Here is a 21,558-nt window from a genome sequence, read left to right as displayed (position 1 = left end):
TTATACCCTTAGATCAAATCTAAAGATGAACAAAAACCCTCCTTTGTGATCACAAAGGTTCACTCGCGATGACTATGAGCTATTCACAAAGCATGTCGGAACCTCGGTTCTATAGGAAGCCAAAAAAATGTGTTACACTAAAAATTGTGTTCTTACCACGTTATTTGGGCTTCAAGCTTTACACGGCCGCCTAGGTTGTTTTCGGGATGTATACACCACGCCTCGACGCCATAACGCGTTATTTAGAACATGATTATTAACTAAAAAAATTATTTTTCCTTTAAATTATTTTATTTTATTAGCTACCATTATTCATCAACCCTCCAAATTACTTATCACATTAAAGGGTTTTTTGACAACATTTAAATCATTCATATGTGTGAATGATTTAGTAGCTCTAAATATATGCATCTTAATAAATAAATAAATAAAGAACATAATGTTTATTTAGCTATTTATATTGTTGTATTGTAGGATAAAATTACTAATTTACCTTTATAAACTATTGTTTTTCCTAAATGGAATGTTCATGTTTTATAAAATATCTTTAAAAAGTTGTTGAAGAATTATAAACATGATAATACATCCTAAGAAATCCAAATTAAACACAATTGTTCCATGCCAAATCAGATGTTTAAAGATAACTAGTGTGATCAATTTGTGTATGGAGATTTTTTCTACACGCCATTTTATTAAACACCAACCTAATATAGCTAAGCTAATCATCCCCATTAATAAATTATTTATTACATTGTTTTCTAAAAAAGTAATTTTTTTAAGATATTTTTTTTCTACACATCACCCTATTAAACACTAATCTAATATACCTAAGCCAATCATTCCCATTAGTAAATTATTAAGTACATTGTTTTCCGAATTTTTCCCTTTTCTTCTTTTTCTTATATATATATATATATATATATATATATATATATATATATATATATATATATATATATATATATATATATATATATATATGGGTGTTGATGTGGACACTCCACTTTAATCTAGTCGAATACACTCTAATCTATACAGGTTATTATGTTACCTAATATTTTACTAACTTTTACTATTTATTATCTTATTATTATATAATCATTTTATTAACTTTATTTATTTTTCAATTATTGGCACAAACTTTTAAAATTCATGGTAACTTGATCAAGTTATTGAATTATCATATATATATATATATATATATATATATATATATATATATATATATATATGGTTTGAAATTGGAATCGAAGCAATATGTGTTCGTACTTTGACATAAATGAGATATGGTTCCAGTCACAGACCAATTAATTTTATTAACTTTATTTTTCAATTATTAATTATTTCTTACAATTAACGATTTCTATTAATCTTATTATTATTTAAATAATAGTTTATAAATAAATAATAACAAATATGACTTTTCCTTTTTCTATGCACGTCGTATTTTTTTACAGTAACATGTTTTAGTCTTTAACTCATTATTGTGATTTACATATGTTAATACAATTATTTTTTAAAAAAGTTGGACCATTTATTCATACGTTTATAAGATAAATAAGATAATAACGATATAAATTTCAAAAAAAAAAATATTCTAAACAAATCCTCACCAATCTTTTTTTTCTTTTAAATTTCAACTATTACATAGCAAAAATTTGATACAAAAACAAGCAACAACTAATCATTTATAGTCATAAAAGATCTTTCAATAGGTTTCAAATGCTTATAAAATTCTAGCCGTGACTTATACATAGTTTGTCATTCGGTTGCTGACGGGGCTTTGTTGCGGATCCACAATGCCGCAATGGGAGGCATTGGGTATTCTCCTTCCAATTGTACCATCACATAATGATTGGTATACACAAGTGCAAATGTAAGGACCCGATAATTTTGAAACTCTCTAGGACCTCTCCAAAGAGGAAAAAAAGTTACGGGGGCCTTCAGTGGTCAAAAACTGAACGATCACACCAAACCTGTTGGCTATCAAGATGCCTGTCTCAGGCATAAGCATCCAATGTTCTGTTGGTGCTGACTCATTCTTCGTAAAGAAAGACAATGAAGTAACTTCATCACATCCAACGAAAACTCTTGTATAGTCGTCATATGAACAAAATAACTTGTCTAACAATTGTTGACGAATGTAAAGCCACTGGTCTTCACCATATCCAAGACAAACGGAACCACAATTTCCATCACCCAATACATTTTGTATATGTGTGATGTATGGATGAAATATAGATGGAATTTCATCCAACAATGAATTATGTCCCACGGGTGGTTCCTCGTTTAAGTCAATCTTGTATGAACATTGGCCTATCGGATCCTCGTTCATGTCTGTCTGGTATGAACACTGCCCTATTGGTTCCTCGTTTAAGTCTATGTTGTATGAACTACAATGTAATAAAATCTTTAATTATTAAAAATGATTAGTTGAGAGTAATGATGTCTAACATAAAACATATTAAAGTAGAGTGGAGTGAGTAGGATGGAGTGTCCATAACAACACCCCTTATTATTTTTACACTTCACTCTCTAAACACTCCGGTCTATTTAGGCTATTTTGACTTCCTTTTTAGTGGAATGTTTGACTAATTTTTGTTGGCTTTTTGACTATATTCCAGAACTATTTCCAAGAAAATTATCCACTTTCCCATGCTTAATTTTTTATTTTCCAAAGTTAAAACACAAAAAACAGTAACTAATTAAATTTACATTGACTATAAGTTTGTTTACTTAATCAGTAAACTTAATAGAAGTTTAATACAATAAGAAAGAGAAATTGTAGTTAAAATACAATTAAAACATTTAAACTCATAAGATAAAAATACTTGTACAACTTAGAAATTCAAGTAGAAATTGTAGTTATAAAATACAATTAAAACTTAAAAAAAAAAAAATACTCATAATCAACCAATTATTCCAATGATTCATCCTGAAAATAAAAACTAATTAATAATAATAATAATAATAATAATAATAATAATAATAATAATAATAATAATAAAAACTTATATCAATATCAATTGCAAAACGGAGATAATAAAAAAAAAATTGAAATCGTCTTGTTGTGGCTCTAAATACTTCATCGCAAATCAAAAAATTAATACACCAATTAACGATAAATGACTACATAGTAATGAAATGATGATAATATTAGTAATATTCAAAATAGGTAATTTTTCCTCTTTGACTCCATGTTTTTTTTTTCTCTTACGAGGGAATAATGACATTTTCTTTTCTTTTGCTTCTTGTAATTGAGGAAATGGGCTGGTATATAGCATTATCTTTTAGACTGCAGAATATCATGTGAAATGGGCTTTATGTATTGGTTGTCAAAGCTAAAGCTGACAGCCTTATCTTCGGATGTTCACAAGGCCAAAAACCATACCAAACGTTATCCAAATCCGTTAATTTTCGGCCGAATCGAAGATCAACAAATAGGAAAGACACCCATAAAGTTCCAACTCATTCGGAAAACATTTTCCCGTTCATATGATCACTTGAAGACGACCGCAAAATTAGGATGTCAACGGGAGCAAATAGAACGGGGAGTGCATCCCCCGTCCCTGCCCCCAAAATTTTCTTATTCCCTCGTCTCCGCCCCCGCCCCCGCCCCCGAAATGTTCAGCCTTCCTACCCCCGTCCCCGCCCCCGATTGATTTTGGGCTGTCTTTTTTTGGCTAAAAGAAGTTGTTATCTACGCTAAACGAAGCTATTTTTAGGTAACAAATAATTATTTATAGTAAAATTTTACATGTTAAAAATAAAAAAGATATGTCATCTTAAAAAACATTATACTAACAAATTAAAAACATGTTTTTTGATGAATTTTGGAAGCTCAAAATCATGTTATAGTTTATTATATTTTTATAATTAATATATGTGTAATTTATTAATGGGGTCCCCATGGGGGTTTCGGGACGGGATTGCCTATCCCCGCCCCCGCCCCCGGAGTTAAAACGGGGGTTAACCTTGCCCCCGCCCCCGATTTTTTTTAAAAATTTCGCCCAAACGGGACGGGGCCCCCACGGGAACGGGGTCTCATGAGACTTTTTGACATCCCTACGCAAAATGCTACCAAATATCCAAAAATCATTTATATTGTTTTGTTTTTCTTATCGATCACGGATTTTGGTATAAGGGCATAAGACTTCAATTGTGGTTGAAAGAAATTTGATATGACTTCTATTGATGCTCCAAAATATCATCTCGCTCATATAAATTTGCATGAAGTTAGCTTAAACGAGTAAAACAATAAATCTAACGATTTAACGCAAAAACAATATTAAAAATGCTAAAACTAAAACAAAATGCATGCTAAAAAAATACAGAAATTCATGTTATCATTAACCCTATATTTTATGTTAATAATGCCTTGTTGGGTGAGTGGGATGAGTGTAATATTCATAATTTGATTCAGATCTTTATGTGTTTTATATGGAGTATGGTTTGAGGGTTAATATTCTAAAATCAAATCTTTTTGGGTGTTGGTGTTGATCTTGTTTCTCTACAGGTTGTGGCTTCTTTTTACTGGATGTAATGCATCTTCCTTCATTTTATGTATATTGGTCTTCTGGTGGGTGATAATATGACACACAGAAAGGTTATGGTGGTTATGGATAGATTTCAAAAAAGTTTTTCTACCTGGAAGGTAAAGTTGTTGTCAGTAAGGACTAAGGAGTCGTTTAATGTTGCTAAAGTTAGTGTTAGGTATTTATTACATGTCTATGTTTAAATTGCCTAAACGATTTTGTCATAGCTTAGAGGCTTACACGACTAGATTCTCTTTTTTTGTGTGTGTGTGTGGGGGGGGGGGGGGTCTAAATGATAGACAATTGATCTGAGTGAATTGGGAGGTGTTGTTGAACTCAAAACAGAATGGTGGTTTGGATGTTAGGAGTCTCGATGCTTCAACTCTACTTTGTTGTATGAATGGAAGTGGCGATTCTTTAGTGAGCATAATTCCTTAAGGTTTATGCTTATGAGAGGTCTTTATGGTCAGGGTTTCTCGATGTTTATTTGGTTATGACTTACGAGGTATGGTGCTCTATAGTTGGTTATATTAATCAACTTCATGACAATGGTGTTATCATGTGTTAGCTATGCACTAAGTGTTGGGTGATGGTGTTGTGATGAGGTTTCGGTCTCATATTTGACGTAGGTCTACTTCTTTTAGATCTAAGTTTTCTCATATGTTTATGCTTTCTAGTTATCTTGAGGGTTTCATTTTGGAGTTATGGTCCTAACAGAGTTGGGTTTTATCTTGGCGTCGGGCAATTAAAAGTGGTGCATAATCCTTGTAAATTTTGGAGTTTGATGGTGATGTTATATATGCTTCATATTTATTCGAGACCTGATTGTTGGGGTAGCATCTTGATCTATCTGGATTTTCTCGGTGCGTCTTTGTAACATCCCGACTATGAGGTAATTTCGATTTTAACCATATATATGAAGAATATTGCATTTTGGCATCTGTATATGAGGAGGATTGCAAAATGGTACATAGTGGCATTTTGGTAATTTTGGTTGAAGGCTTAGTACGATGGGCGTACGCTTCGTACGCAAGGCGTACATGCATAGGGCCTTGTACGTTGGGCGTACATCGCGTGCGTAGGGCGTACGTACGAGGGATTCAAACCCTAAAATTTAGGGTTTAGACCTTATCTAAACATCTTATTTTCCCCAAGACCTTCACCCTCATCAACATTCACCTGAAAATCATCCCTCTAGATAACCCTAAGTGAGAAGAGTGCACTTTGAGCTCATTTGTGTGTTTTGGTGGTGTTCTTGAAGAATAAGAAGAAGAAGGTGGTTGAAGGACTTTGAAGCTTGAAAGAAGTTTGGATCTAGGATTCTCTACTTGCTAGCAACCTCCAGGAGGTAAAAAGCTCATAGCTTGATCATCTTTTCTTATAGATCTAGTTATTTCTTCATTTAGGGCATTTTTGTCCCAACTATGGTTATTCTTGAGTATGGATGCTCTTAACTAAATAAGTCATCCTTTCAGACCAAATGAGGGGTTTTGAGTCATAAAAATTAGGTATTGATGCTTAGTTCTTCCCCCATGCATGCTCTATAACGGACTTTAGGTGTTAAGAAGTTAAGTTTGTTGGTATTAAGCACTTAATGGGCATGCAAAGTCATAATGTTGGAAACTTTATGACTCTTAGTTGTATTTTCGTCTTGGATCTGCATTTGGACGTAAAAAAAAAGGTAGAAGTATTAAGCTCTCAAGTGGTTAAGAAGGGAAATTAAGTGTACGCTGGGCATACCAAAGGGTACGCTGCACGTATGTAAGTTGAGCCCCGATGCCTCGGACCATGAGTATGCCCCGCATACATCCGAAGTACGCCCCGCATATGAGCCCTGAGTTGACTCGAATGGGTTAACTCGGTGGTTTTGCTAATTTTGACCGGTTTGGACCAAGGGTATTTTGGGTATTTTGAGCTGTTAAATGAGATTAGGTCCTTGGTTTTGGTTAGGTGATCGTTAAGCCGATTTTTTTGGGACCGAGATTTATTCAACTTGCATTCAGACTGAGAGGTGAGTTTTCCTCACTGTACCCGTCAGTCAAAGGCACCAATGTCGGCCCACTAGATTATTTATCCTGGTCAGGATAGTGTTATGATAGTTTGTAGTTGTTCAACAGATCTATATGATTATCTGTATTTTTTGGCTTTGTGTTCATGTTTATTTGTTGCATATGCCGACATGTTGTGTTGGGTTGAGGTGGACCTGCTTTGTGTAGTAGGTCAAGACACCCAGGGATGACCGGATAGGTTGTAGGCCCTGCGAGGTGGTCGAGTCAGGTCGGTGGTCCGTAGAGCGGTCTGGATAGGTTGTAGGCCTTGCGAGGCGATCCAATCATGTTGAAGGGTCGTAGAGCAGTCCAAATATGTTGTAGGCTCCGTGAGGCGGTCTAGTCAGACTGAATGCTCATATTTGCATGGTTGTTTGTTATGTGGTGTGTTAGTACTTTGGGGGAACTCACTAAGCTTTGGCTTACAGTTTTTAGTTTATCGTTTCAGGTACTTTTGAGGATTGTGGGAAGACAAAGGTGTGATCATACACAACTTCATGTTTTATTTCATTGGGTATTGGGAAAACGCTGATTTGAAATAATGCTTTTGAAATAATGATTTTTTTTTTGTAAACAATGTTAATTAATGGTTGATTTTTAAAATTTTAAATTTCATTGAATTTTGGAGCGTTACAGTTTGTTTGTTGTCATATTGATGACACTCGTCTTCCCATAAATGGCATTGTTAATCGGTGGAACGTGTTAATTCCTATCAAGATCAATGTTTTTATTTAGTGTCTTTTGCTTGATTGTGTAGTATGTGATCTTAGATGTAGAGAGTTTACATCCATAAATGGTGAAAAGGATGCTTCCAAAGAAAAACCCTTTCAAGATGAATTAAAGACCAATGCAAGGAATATTACTAATAGTAATAAAATAGATAGAAGCTTAGGAGGGTGTTTGGCTTTCATTTTTAAATGACTTTTTAGAATTTTGGCTTTTTCAAAAAGTCAAAAGTTTAAAAAGTTGTTTGGTAACTTCAAATGATCTTTTAAATTAGTTTTTTGAAAAGAAGATAAAGAAGGGGGTTAACAAGTCATGAATATGTGATTTTTAACAACTTTTGTCTTTTTTCCCTTTGTCTCTCAAAAATTTATACAAACACAATTTAAAACTATCTTTTGGAAGAAAAAAATGAATTGAAAAGTCATTTTCTAAAAATGACTTTTTAGTTAAAAAAAAAGCTATCTGGTATAATTAACTAAGATGTATATTACTTCACTACCTTAAATATTACGTCTTTACTATGACATCCTCAAAATCTCAGTCAGAAAAGACCGATTTTATTTATATTTTTTAAAATAATTTCAGAGTAAATTCTTTTGATTTAAAAGAGTTGCGGAATTTGTTCCCAAAACAAAATATGATAAAATAATATTTATCAAAGCATTTCATCAAGAGATGCATTTTCATTATATAATCAAAACTCGAGATGTCATGTTCCGATACAGGCCATAAAGCATAAACGATAACATTACAAGTCATTCAACAAATATATACATATACAGACTTGTAAACAAAACAACTTGATGATTCATCCATCTTATGCCCTTGCGCCACTTCCTGTAATACAAATAAAACTGAGTGGGTCAGGCTTGGGAGCCTGGTGAGCATATAGGGTTTTCAACCCACAATAAATCAATTATATTAATTTCACCAACCAACAATAACCCGATTACCCATTCCCGTTATCCTCACTTTACGTCCTAAAACAACATCTATCTCAAGGGACCTAATCTAGGATTTTCATCGGGACGGACATTACTGCTAAGGGGTTTCCTCAACAATAAATATCCTAAAGGCAACCATGAGGGGGATAGAGTACACCGGTGAACACATCGTTCACAACACCTACAGGTTATGAACCTGCTAGCGTTCCATAGGACTGTCTAGAAAGAGTCTGCGGTCGTTATCCATACTCCGCTGAATAACTAGATCAACAACAACATCGAGGCCTCTCATCTGTTCATTACACACCAACTATCTACCCATGTTCTACCCAACATATTCGTAGATAAAAATATATATTTTTATACATAGTTTAAAACCTGTATAGCATTTTCATTCAATACATATTCCACATAACAGATGAGACACACCCACATAACACGTATTTCATAGAAAATAAATCAGATCTATGAGATAGAAGAGAGTGAATATACATTTACACACATAACAACAAAATTATACACATAACACGTATTTCGTATAAAATACTTCATAATTATGCGTTAGAAGAAAGTAACTACACACTCACTTGATCAGAAGATGATCGGACAGCACTACGACTTGCAGAAGTAGTATTCTTCGGTAGATCTGGAAGATCTTCACAAAAACCAGGCTCCTCGCGGGCAGAGCTTCGGCTCGGGAATCGCACTTTTCGGGATCTTCGGGGCTTCGAAACTTGCTTCGGGGCTCGGGAATATTATCGGGGCTTCGGGGTATTTTTAGCACGTAAAACGAGGCGAAAATGCGAGAGAAAGAAGGAATGGAGCAAAAGATCTCGGCTGCCCTCGCATGCCTTTTATAAAGGTTGAGCCTCGCACGTACGCTGGGCGTACTCAGCTACGCGGGGCGTACGTGACAAAAACGTCACTGCTTACGTATGCGAGACATTTAAGTCCGAGGCGGTGCATGCATCGGGGTACGCTGGGCGTACTTCGGATCGGATCGGTGACTCCTTCGGATATACATCCGAATTAAAGATTAAATTTATATATTTTAATTATTTAATAAACTTCAAAAATTCATATCTTCATCATACGAACTTCGTTTTCGACGTTCTTTATATCCACGCGTAGGTGAGAATACGCTCTACAACTTTCGTTTAGACTCCGTCGGCTAATTTTGAATTTATTTTTAGTAGGCCGGGACAGGAAAACTTCGTTATAAATTCATAACTTCTTCGTCCGGCGTCCGTTCTCGCCTAACTTTTCATCGTTTCGCTACTAACAACTAGATCTTCGATTCTCGTTTAGATTGTTTCGGCTAAAAACCGCTCGATCTCAAATCGAGTATTCGGGCTGCATACTGCTAAGTCGAAACTTCAGAAAATCATAACTTCCTCATACGAAGTCAGATTTGGGCGTTTTATATATATTCGGCCATTACAACTTTATGTAAAGATATCGAGTTTATTTTACACTTAAATTTTTAACGCTTATTTTTATTCTTAATTAATCAAATCACATAATTAAGCAATTAAGCACAAAACACATAATACTCAAATAATACACTTCTATTATTTCAAAACGGGTTACAAAGGTTAACCTAGACTATTATATCAACATTAATGACAAACCCAGAAACACAGGCGTTACATTTACTTTCTCGAATAAGATGCCATGTTCTAAGAGCATACGATGTGGGTCGTGTTGCTTCTTGTTGTGGCTGAGTTGGCTGCCCATAACGGCGTTATAACATCAAAAACACCCCCCCTCCTTGTTACATCTTGTTGTGGTGCTTCTTGTTATCTTCATGACAAGATGAAACGTGATCACCTATTGGCAGTCAAATTATCTCTCTCTTTTTAACATGGTGTTATAACACCATGAACACCACCCCCTCGTCTTGTTGCTTCTTGTTATAACACCACTTCAATTTGCTCATACCATATGCTCTAAAAAATGCTAGTCAAAGTATAATATACGTATTATAACCGTATAATTTATAATTTTAATTGTAAATTAATTTAGTTATAAAAACATATTTAAAATATAACAGAATAATAAAAATTAAGTATTTAATTTATTCTATTAATATATTTACAATATAATAGATTAAAGGGAAAATGACTTAAAAGCCCAACGAAGTTTCTGAACTGTTCAAAAAACCCCAATCATGTTTTGTCTGTCCAAAAAAACCCAACGAACTTAACATTTTGTCTGAAAAGCCAAATTAAGTTACATTTTCCTGAAAGTCAAATAAGAAATATAGATGACGTGGCTTATGACGGTATCGGGAAAATGACTTGTTAGACCAATAAAGTTTCCAAAACGTTTAAACAACTCCAATCATGTTTTGACTGTTCAAAAAAAACCCAATGAACTTAAATAAAACAAAATTGGGATTTTTTGAACGGTTTGGAACTTTGTTGGACTTTTTAGACAAAAAGTTAAGTTCGTTGGGTTTTTTTGAACAAACAAAATATGATTGGGATTTTTTTGAATGGTTTGGAAACTTTGTTGGGCTTTTAAGTCATTTTCCCTAGATTAAATATGATAAACTAATTCAATAATAAATCCAAACAATATAATAAAGTAATATTAAATAATAAACAAATAGGACCCACATCATGACTCAGTGGGTCGTTAGTCGTTATTAGTTATTTGACTTATTTCTAAAGGAATTGCAAAGAGTCGTACGTGGCATCGTTATGATACAATGGTTTTTTATGTGCGTTGTTTTGGTCCAGAAAGAAACGGTCTATTGCAACTTTAAGTTCTGCACAACCATAGTCCACAAAGGTGGCCGAGTATCAGATGCGCGCTACCCCTTCACATCGAGATAATTAATCTGAATCCTTTTTGTTTTTGTGAGAAATTAAGAACCCATTGTGACATTTTGCCCACATCATTATCGATATAAATTATGGTTCATTTTAAAAAATGCAGCAATGAATTGTTAATAACGTAGTATTTACTATGATTTTAGTTGATTTAAAATTTACATAATATTGCAACGAAGAGTGGTTGATTTCGTAATAGTTGAGCGGGAACATCTTTGCATGCAATAAATATGCCACCTCCTTCAAAGGTGTTCCTTGAAAGGGACTTACACCTTGCTATTATGTTTTGCGGGTCCTATTTTAGAAGACATAAAAATTTATTTTATGGGTCTTATTTAAAAAAATAAAATAAAATAATGGTAATTTTGTCTTGTGGGTTCTATTTTAAAAGAAATATGAAGAGAAATTATATAAAATAATCTTAGCATTTGATGTCTTGAGATCTTCAAACACATGAATCACTTTGGATCCCCACATATTGGCATGGGACATGAGGCTTTATTGATCAATAGAAACTTTGGTATCTTTGAAAACCATTTCCGGTCTAAAGTGAACAACATGATTGAAGAAACCAAAAAGGGTTTTTGAATTGAGAAGTGTAAAAGAGAATGTGTCACCTTAATAGGTGCAAACAATCAAAGCAAGCATATTTACTATATAGGGTTTTCAAGAACAACTACCATCATAATCTTCCATTGCAGGCTTTCGTGTAAACTTTTATGGTTTACAAGGTTGTCGATAATCTTTATGTTCTTAAAGCAATAGCAAAATATATAGATTTATCATTCACCAAAATCCTTAAATTGTTTTTATGTCACATACATGTCAAATACCCAAAAAGCAGATAATGAGAGCTCTATTGCTTTACGTCTATGTTTTAATAATTTTTGATGTGTTTCTCCTAGTTTACTAAAGAAGACAGGTTCCTTGTTTTGATGTAATATGTTTATCTATATTTATATTTACTAAAGGAGATTCCGTTCTTTCAATCTTCACATAGATACCACAAATCTATTTTTTTTTTTGTTTCATTAAGTTTTTCTTAGTATCAATTACACAATGTGACTTTTCTTTTACCTCTGCTAAGAGAACATCGACACGTACATTTATTATCTGACTTTTTTCCTGAACATCTTCGATTGTCTTCTGCGGCTTGCAACATCTCTTCGAATATATAATCTGACATCTTAGATGGTAATTGTTCATTCGGACCACCAAGAAATGAGTTAAGACCACAACAAACACAACAATATTTTTCTTTACAATGTCAAACATCAACTTCAAATGAGCTTGTTTAACACTTTATAAGAGACCCTTAAGATTAAAACACTTTGTATAATAATCAAATAAGGTTGTATGTGGAAAATAATATTGTTAGGTGAATTCAAAAATAAAGTAGTATGTGGAAAGTAAGTAATTTTCAAAAAATCATCTTTATTTAACATTCCGCAGATGACATGTGCGAGTTCACAGGCAACATCCATGAAATGACCAAATATAACATGTTCGCAAATGGATGATATGAGTTCGTAGATGTCATCTTAATTTGTAGATGGTATCGTATTTCTCCGATGATATCATCAATATTTTAAATGTCATCTATAAAATTGAGCTAATTTAAGAATCTTTTATTTTTTGTTTAAATTTTTAAAAACCTGATAATTAAGATTAGTATAATCTATCTTTGTTTTGCTTTTTAAATTTTGGATGTGACATTTAGTATTTTTCAAAAAATGACAAGTTGTTTGCAATCCATTGGGGGCGGGGGGGCCTCCCCCTCGTCATAACATGTAGTTCCATCAACATCTACATATCTATTTAAATAATTTATTAAAAATAAATGTTAAGTAATAAGATTGTTTCGTTTTTTTCGTTCTGAAAGGCTAACTGCACACCAAAAACCATATGCTTATAGGCTTATTCAAACTTTATTTTATGACGCTACTTAACTTTACTGGTTATTCAACCCAACTGATTTTAATAAAAACCAACCTATTCGACCTAGTAACATATTCCCCTACATGCAAAGTTTCAATATTTACATGGCTTCTAGTTGATCCAATTGTATACACAAATGTATAATTATAACTATAAAAAAATGAGAAGAGATTTATATAGAACAATTTTCCTCTATACATATCAATTTATGTTTTAGATGATTATGTCATATAATATTTTAAAGCATAAATTGTTATGTACAAAAATAAATTGACTCTTATACAAAAAATAAAAACTTTATAAAAAAAAGCTTATTCATTTAACTTATTTGAATTCCACAATCTTGTTTAACTCAAAAAAAATTATTCATAAGCTTTTAGTGAATGCTCTAACGATACTGAAGTTAGTTTATCATATAGGACGTGAAAATATTAAAGGCTTGAAGCAAGTAAATCATACGGAACAACAGTAATTAGTCTATAGTAATATAATCTATTTATATATTAATCAAATAAAAATTGCTTCACTTTTGTTTATTATCTTTTGAATTGTTTTATAATTAAAATGGTTAAAAATAGATTTTTCATAAAAAAAAAAATACAGTGCTTAAAACATATACAAATAACTATGAGTGTAATCCGAGGTGGCAATCAGGTTGGGCACGTTGGTCCTGATTTCACGAGGTGTACTGTCTGAAAAGGATTCCCGGACAAGTGGGCCCAATGACTCAGCAACTTTTAACAAAATGGGCGCCTCTTAATACTGAAACCCACAATCATAATACTCTTATGGGTCCCACTATACGAAAAAAGTTTTGACACGTCAAGTCACTTATCCTCTTGTCCGTTGATTCAAAAAGATTAACGGTGATTAATTAAAAGTGTTAGCAAAATATGGGCCATACATCCACCGGCCTATCGGACACTCTTTGGCCTCCTCTTCATCTCATCATAATTCCCATCTTGATAACTTTATATTTTACTATTTACTTTTTTTTCATTATACACACAAATCTTGAATATTGATGTTATATATATATATAAACTCAAACAAGAAACTATTTTAACCATAGAACCAAGGAATCATTTTTTTTAGGTTTTAGATCTTATTATTTATTGAAAAGAATTCTAAAAATACAGAAATTCATAACTTTTTATTTTCTTTCCATTTGATATATATATATATATATATATATAATATATATATATATATATATATATATATATATTACTTTTTTTATATGGTCAGATTACACTATAAATCATTAATTTTGTATAAATTCACTGTATGAATCTACACAAATTCACACTGTGAATCTGCACATATTGATAGTGTGAATCTACACAGATTTCACAGGGTGAATCTGCACAGATTCACAATGTGAATTTAAACAAATTCATAGTGTGAATCTGAACATATCAATTTTTTTTATCAAATTTGATATCAATGGATGGAAGATAAAAGTTATGAATTTCTATTTTTTTAATAATGAAAAAAATTGCTCTAAAGTTGAGAAAATATGGTTCCTTGGTTCTAAGGTTTAAAATGATTTCTTGTTTAAAATGATTTCTTGTTGATATATATATATATATATATATATATATATATATATATATATATATATATATATATATAAGAATAAACATCCGAGAGGTCGTGGATTCAAATTTATTCATTGTTTCAATTCGGAGGTGGCCAGGAGCTCAGACAACTACCATACATTGTACAAATTAGCATTTTTATCAGTGGTGAACGCATGAAATAATATCAAAAATAACATATATAATTTTAGGGGTATCACAACCTATTTGAAAATTTTCTCAAAAAATTCCTACTGCCAAACAAGGCCGATCCAAACGTATGCGGGGCCCGAGGTGAAAAGAAAAAAAAATCCCTTTAAAGACAAATATAATAAAGATTCAAAAAAATATTATTTATTTTTCACTATAAACGTGTTCAATTAATAATAACAAACAAGCCAAATTGTTTATCTTTTGAGCTAGTTTGAACCAATTTTACTCTCTAAAAATAATTTAAGTAATATATATATATATATATATATATATATATATATATATATATATATATATATATATACTAGCCGTTTACCCGCGCAAAGCGGCGGACGACAAATAGTTTGTTTCGACAATTAATTTCTTTTCGATGGATAATGATTATTTTCAATTCAATCATTAGTTTGTTTTAGGAAACATGTCATATTAAAAATAAAGAAAATTCATGAAATGACCAAATTATAGGGTGTTGAGTATTTATTTGGATGAAAAAAGATCTGGTCAAAACCTTGGAAGAGAAGATTTATAGGAGTTTGTTTAAATTTTAATATTATTTTATTAGTGATTAGTTGTACAATTAGCTTAATGATTTGGACGTCTTAAAAAAATATTATTATTTTATTCAATCTATTTTTAGAAATAGTGAGATTTGTTTTATAAGATAGTATATATATATATATATATATATATATATATATATATATATATATATATATATATATATATATATATATAGAGATCGATACACACACACTACATAGCCTAGAAATTTTGCCCCCCTGGAGACGTAGGTGCTGAACGGTCGCCCGAGTTGCCTAACGTCTGGACTGACCCTGGTGCCAAAATATATGAAGGGTATTATAGGTTACCCGGGCAACCGTGTAGATCTGCCCTGATCTTTGCCAAATGTGACTCTCATCCTACAGATGCTTGAAAATCGGGGACGTCAAAGTGGGTGATCACTACTACCTACAATCCATTTTATATAACAATTGCATATTTGTATGTATTAAATGATTGATTATTTAATATTCTAATCAAATAGTTGAAATGATGGTTTTAGGATTAAAAGGTATGATAATTGAAGTTTGGTTTGTTAAACTAAGGTTGGATTTTGAAGAAAACAAGAAAAAAAGGCAAAATAGAAGAACATGGTATCCACCTAACATGAAGTAGCACAAATCACACATCTAAAAATAGAGATATGATCCACCTCATTACAAATTAGGCCTCCACCATGTGGATTTGGCCATTATACACCCCCTTTATTCAAACTATTTAGTAAACAAGGAAAAAAGTAGTCCTTAAATTATACTATATGGTTTTTTAAGATAAAGTAAATACATTTACAACTACACGAGCTTGTGGTTTCGCTTTCATGTGTTAGGGAAATGAGGTGTACATATTTTTAGATACAAAATTAAACGGTTTTGATTTTTATTTTTTATAATGATGAATAATGGCTTGGTTACTTTCCAGCATATATTCATTTTTATCATGTCTATAAATAAAAGACATTATAAAGAGCATATATATATATATATATATATATATATATATATATATATATATATATATATATATATATATATATATATATATATATATATATATATATTATCATGTCTATAAATAAAAGACATTATAAAGAGCATATATATATATATATATATATATATATATATATATATATATATATATATATATATATATATATATAGTCTGTTTGAATAAACATGCTTCAGTTTTATTAATCTCATAAACATAATTAGATCAACGGTTTAACGAGCAAAGAATTGGGTTAGTACTTAGTACCCAGCATCTGAGATATGAATCAAATAAATGTAGAATAAAATATTGTCATTTGTTGGTTAAAAGTTGATGTATAATAAAAAAAAATGTAGAATAAAATATTGTCGTTTGTTGGCTAAAAGCTGATAAATAATATAAAATTTATATTCTATGAAAAGAGTAAATATATCTTGATTTAACCCTTTGCGTATACTTTGTTTTTTTTTAAAACATTATAACAAAGTAGGTAAATATTTGCTCATTGCACAAATTAAATTATGAAATAAAAATCATGATAAATATATTATGTTGAAAATGATTATTTTACGTTAATGAAATAATAATTATTATATAAAATTGATTATCACAGTATTCAATAACTTCTATCCGCAACTTGCATATTTATATTAACAAGATTAAATATAAATGATGAATTTTTGTTACTTAAATGTTCTTACGGACAAATTTTAAAAAATACTTAGGTTTTGAGCTTAACATAGTATTTAAATTAACATATTAAATTTATAATTTAAAAAATTTATAATTAATATGATAATATTTTACATTTAATACTATAACTAAATTAATAAATTTAATATATAAGATGGAAAATTAAAAGATTTGAAGGTTTCATATGAATGTGATGAAAAAAAATATTTAATATAGATGGTTATATAATAAGCAAATTTGATTGAAATTCGTAAGTTATTTTATTTTATTTTAGTTAACATCTTTCAAAATATTTAAATTGGTTGTTGATCGTTAATTAAGCTATATATTTAGTTAACTATTTAAAACATAATATTTATAAATGAAAATGTATTTTAGAGAACATAAATTTTAAATCATATTATAGACGTTTATAATCAAATAAAGATACAGTTACAAATAAGTCCATTTTTATCTAAGTGTAAAATAGTTTTATCTTTTAATTATATACCGTTATACATAAACTCTTGGTTTTCTTTAACATAGATCCAAAACACATCATTTATATTTATATAATTAACTCCTTTACAAAACCCAACATTTAATTTAAATATTTTTTATATTTCTAAAAAAATAGAGAGGCCTATAAATAGGTCTCACATTCCTCCCATTTCCCTCACTTCACTCTCAAATACTCAAAACCAACATTCTTCCTTTCTATATTTATATATTCTTTCATTCTTAACCAATCCCAATGGCCAGTGTTGAGGTAATCCCAGTCTCTTTTTTTGCTTTAATATTTTATCAAATATTCATTCCACTAATCTTTTACTTTAAAGTGTTTTTTTGGATTTAATTTTATAAAATTGTTTTTATATTCTATTAGTCTGTTAATTAGTTATAAAACATAAACTTCAATTATATAACAAATTTACTTGGTGTATTAGGTCATATTAATATAAGATCATGATCCAAACGATCTTAAATATGATATCTTTCTCTTTTACTACCCTTCGATTAACTAAAACCTTATGATCACTTGAAATTCTTTTTACTCTCTATCAAACATGATCTATCTTGGTCGATCAACATTTTTATTTTGTTGATTTTGTTAATAAAACAAGAAAAAAAAATGACATAACAAATTAAGAATAAAGAAATTGTTTGTTTATAGCTTTTTTCTTCAGATTTATACATGGATCTTTTTAAACGTTTAAATGAAGATATTAAAACTTTGAAAATCGAAGTTGTATTAAAAATGGATGGATGAATGATGATGATTCAGGTTGAATCAGCTGCAACAACTTTGCCGGAGACTCCTGTTACAAGGGAGGTAGAAACCACCATAGAGACACCAAAAGAGGCGGAGCCAGTAGTTGATACACCACCACCGGCTACTCCAGAGGTGGTGGCTGAGGAACCAAAGGAGGAAACCACCGTGGATGCTCCTCCACCAGAGGCGGAGGAGACTCCTGTGGAAGCTCCGGCGGAAATAGAGACAAAGGAAGTGACTGAGGAGCCAAAGAGTGTGGTTGAAGAAGAACCAAAGGAAGAGACCGAGACTCCGGTGAAGGAGGAGGAGCCAGCTGTTGAGGAAACTCCGGCAGCAGATGTAGTCGCTGAAGAAACTCCGGCAAAGGAGGAGGAGGCGACGGAAGAAGAAAAGCCGGCTGAAGTTGTTGCCAGTGACACCACTGAAGCGGCAGTTGAGAAGACAGAGTGATCGAATTCGATTGAGAAAAAGGTGGAAGTTTGATTTATATGTTGGAGGTGTTTTTGTGGGCTTGAATATTCAAAAGCCATGTGGCAGTAGATGAATGGTGGGATATGATCACTTGGAATATCGAGTTTTATTCCAAGGATTTTATTTATGTTTAATTATATGATTATGAGTGTGGTGAAATGTTATTCTGTAAGGTTTTCTAAATAATATTTGTTCTTTTTTATATTTACATTTTCTTTTTAGAATGGCATGCATATCGAGTTTTATTTCAAGGATTTTATGTCTGTGATGCTCGATATTGGCTAAAAACTGGCTAGGAGAAATGGCATCGAGTTAACAAGGCTAAGGCTTAATCGGTCCAACATCAACATCAATTGGCGATCATATCGGTATGCCACAGTCCTATATGTCTCTATATGTATAGTAGTCTCCAATCTCTCTAAAAGGTTTTTTTATAAAGTGATAATTTTGGGCTTCACATATGTCTTACACCACCTAAAACCAAATTCGAAATCTACACCTAAAAACAAAATCGAGTACATACATAGAAAAAGAAACCAATTAATAAATTTGTGTTTGTTACGGATTGTTTCGATTTTACCAAATGAGATGAATAAGAATGTCTTTCTAAAAATGCACAACTCATTCATCGTTCAGACCATTAAGTGCGTACAAAAAGGACCTATGGCCCAATGATATAAGAAGTTTACTACCAAATTTTCAGAGTTGGCATACTTTTTTTATCTCAACTTTTTACATTATTAAAATTGATGAATATCTTTAAAATTAATAAACATTATATTAAAATTGACGAATATCATTAAAATTAATAAACATTATGAAGCATTTTTCTAGATTCTAATAGGAAAAATAAATATTTAGACAGTTTATTGATTAAAACAGATGAATATAATCTAGAAAAGAAACATGTCATATTATACAACACTTTTAGCTCACCTCATGTCTTCAACCACAACTCACAGTCTCACATAATTGGTCATTCGTGATGTTGATGATCAAACTAGATATACAAGTACGCAGTTTACACAGCTCAACTTGTCACCTTCTGAATTTATAAAAATTTCAATTACCTAAAATGTTGAAATGCCGCTAAAATAACCAACAAAAGATGAAGAAAACCGCCTTCTTTATTTACAACATAACACACACACACACACACACACACACACATATATATATATATATATATATATATATATATATATATATATATATATATAAACAGTTGATCACAAAGACTAAACCCTAGCATCAACCGAAGGCAACAAAAAAAAATCATATCATGCAAGTCTAATTAGATAATTTCATCATATTATATATATATATATATATATATATATATATATAATATCTTCGGTACAATTGGGACCCGAAGAATGCATTGTCACCATGTTCCAAAGCTACAACCAACATGCTCCTGAGTGATGACATTGAGGCGCTGTTGCATCATGGCCATTGATGAGTAAGCAGGAAAACAAATCCAGCAAAAGCAAACATGAGAAGAAGGAAGGCGAAAAAAGAAGTAATGTTTTAGGCAATGACTTATGGAGATGGGTGGTACACGGTATTCACAATTTAGGCAGGAAGCCATTTGAAAAATGGGGTAAAAAATCGCTGCCAGGGGCTTGGATGAATGTGGTGAATGTCGGGATGGAATTGGAAGGGCTTGGAATTACGTTTTCATCTTTATTCGACATACGCATTTGTGATGGTTCTGATACCTTATTTCGGTATGATGATTGGACTGGTCTAGGCTCTTTGGCTTTGATTTGTCCTCACCTTATAAATCTTGATAAAAAGAAATCAGCTTTTGTTTCTGAGCGGTTCTGTGGCAATCAACCAAATTGGAAATGGAAAAGGGCGGCCATGGATCAAATGGAGGCGGCAGAGTTTATCAAGTTGGAAGGCATTATGATGGGGGCTCCTACTTCGAGTGGTGCAGATACTTGGAGATCCAAGCTGTCGAGTGATGGTTCATTCTATGTTCGCGACCTAAGGCACCTGATCAATTTAAAGCTCACCCGTCTGGTTCAAAATCCAACTGTGTGGGTCTCCTTGGTTATGACAAACGTAGTTTGCTTTGTTTAGAGAGCTTGTTTAGATCGAATCCCTACTTCGACGACTTTTACTATGAGAAAAGTAAATATTGCGATCTCGTCTTGTCATTCTTGTAACAATGGGATGGATGAATCTAACCACATACTTGTCAATTGTCCGATCGCCAGAGGTGCGTTGGGTTGGATCCTGAATTGGTGTCAAATCTCTGATCAACAATTCAATTCGGTGGCTGAGTTTGTGGGTTTTGCTGCACAATAGGGGAGGTGTCCTAAGAAACGAAAGATTTTCATTGCTATCATTTACAGATTTCTTTGGTGCGGCTGGAAAGCTAGGAATGTTAAAGTCTTCGATAAGGTTAGGACGTCTTCGTTAAATTTGGCGGATAGTATAATCACCTTGGTGTTCAATTGGGTAAATATAGAGGCAAGTTTGGTGATTGTAAACTTGTAATCGGTATGTTTGGAGTTGTAATCCTTTTAACATTTTGTAATTTGCTTTTCTGCATAGCCTTGTTTCTTTAAAGGCTGGTGCTAATATATTTCCGCGTTTCAAAAAAAAAAGAAGGAAGACGGTCAAAGGATTTGTTTGACTTATAAATATAAAGCCTTGAAGCCAACCCACCAAACCCTTCCACTAGCAGATACTTTACTGATGTCCAAAAGAACTGAAGAACCTTCCGTTCCCCCCACAGTCTGTTATGTTATTCCAACCAACC

The 21,558-nt window shown here is 31.8% G+C and overlaps 1 protein-coding gene across 1 annotated transcript; it reads left to right on the top strand.

Moving 5' to 3' along the window:
- Positions 1-17,676: 17,676 nt before the first annotated feature.
- Positions 17,677-18,989, top strand: LOC145062008 (uncharacterized). The gene is made up of 2 exons (XM_079009619.1): positions 17,677-17,810; positions 18,327-18,989. Exons 1-2 carry the CDS (start codon positions 17,796-17,798, stop codon positions 18,762-18,764), a joined length of 453 nt encoding a protein of 150 aa, XP_078865745.1. The 5' UTR covers positions 17,677-17,795; the 3' UTR covers positions 18,765-18,989.
- Positions 18,990-21,558: the final 2,569 nt, after the last annotated feature.

The sequence above is a fragment of the Lactuca serriola genome, chromosome 7 (genome assembly GCF_051521515.1).
Source record: "Lactuca serriola cultivar US96UC23 chromosome 7, Lser_US96UC23_V15, whole genome shotgun sequence".
In the NCBI taxonomy this organism is placed as follows: domain Eukaryota; kingdom Viridiplantae; phylum Streptophyta; class Magnoliopsida; order Asterales; family Asteraceae; genus Lactuca; species Lactuca serriola.
The sequence above is the reverse complement of the archived record's forward strand: the minus strand, read 5'-3'. Positions and strand labels throughout refer to the sequence as shown.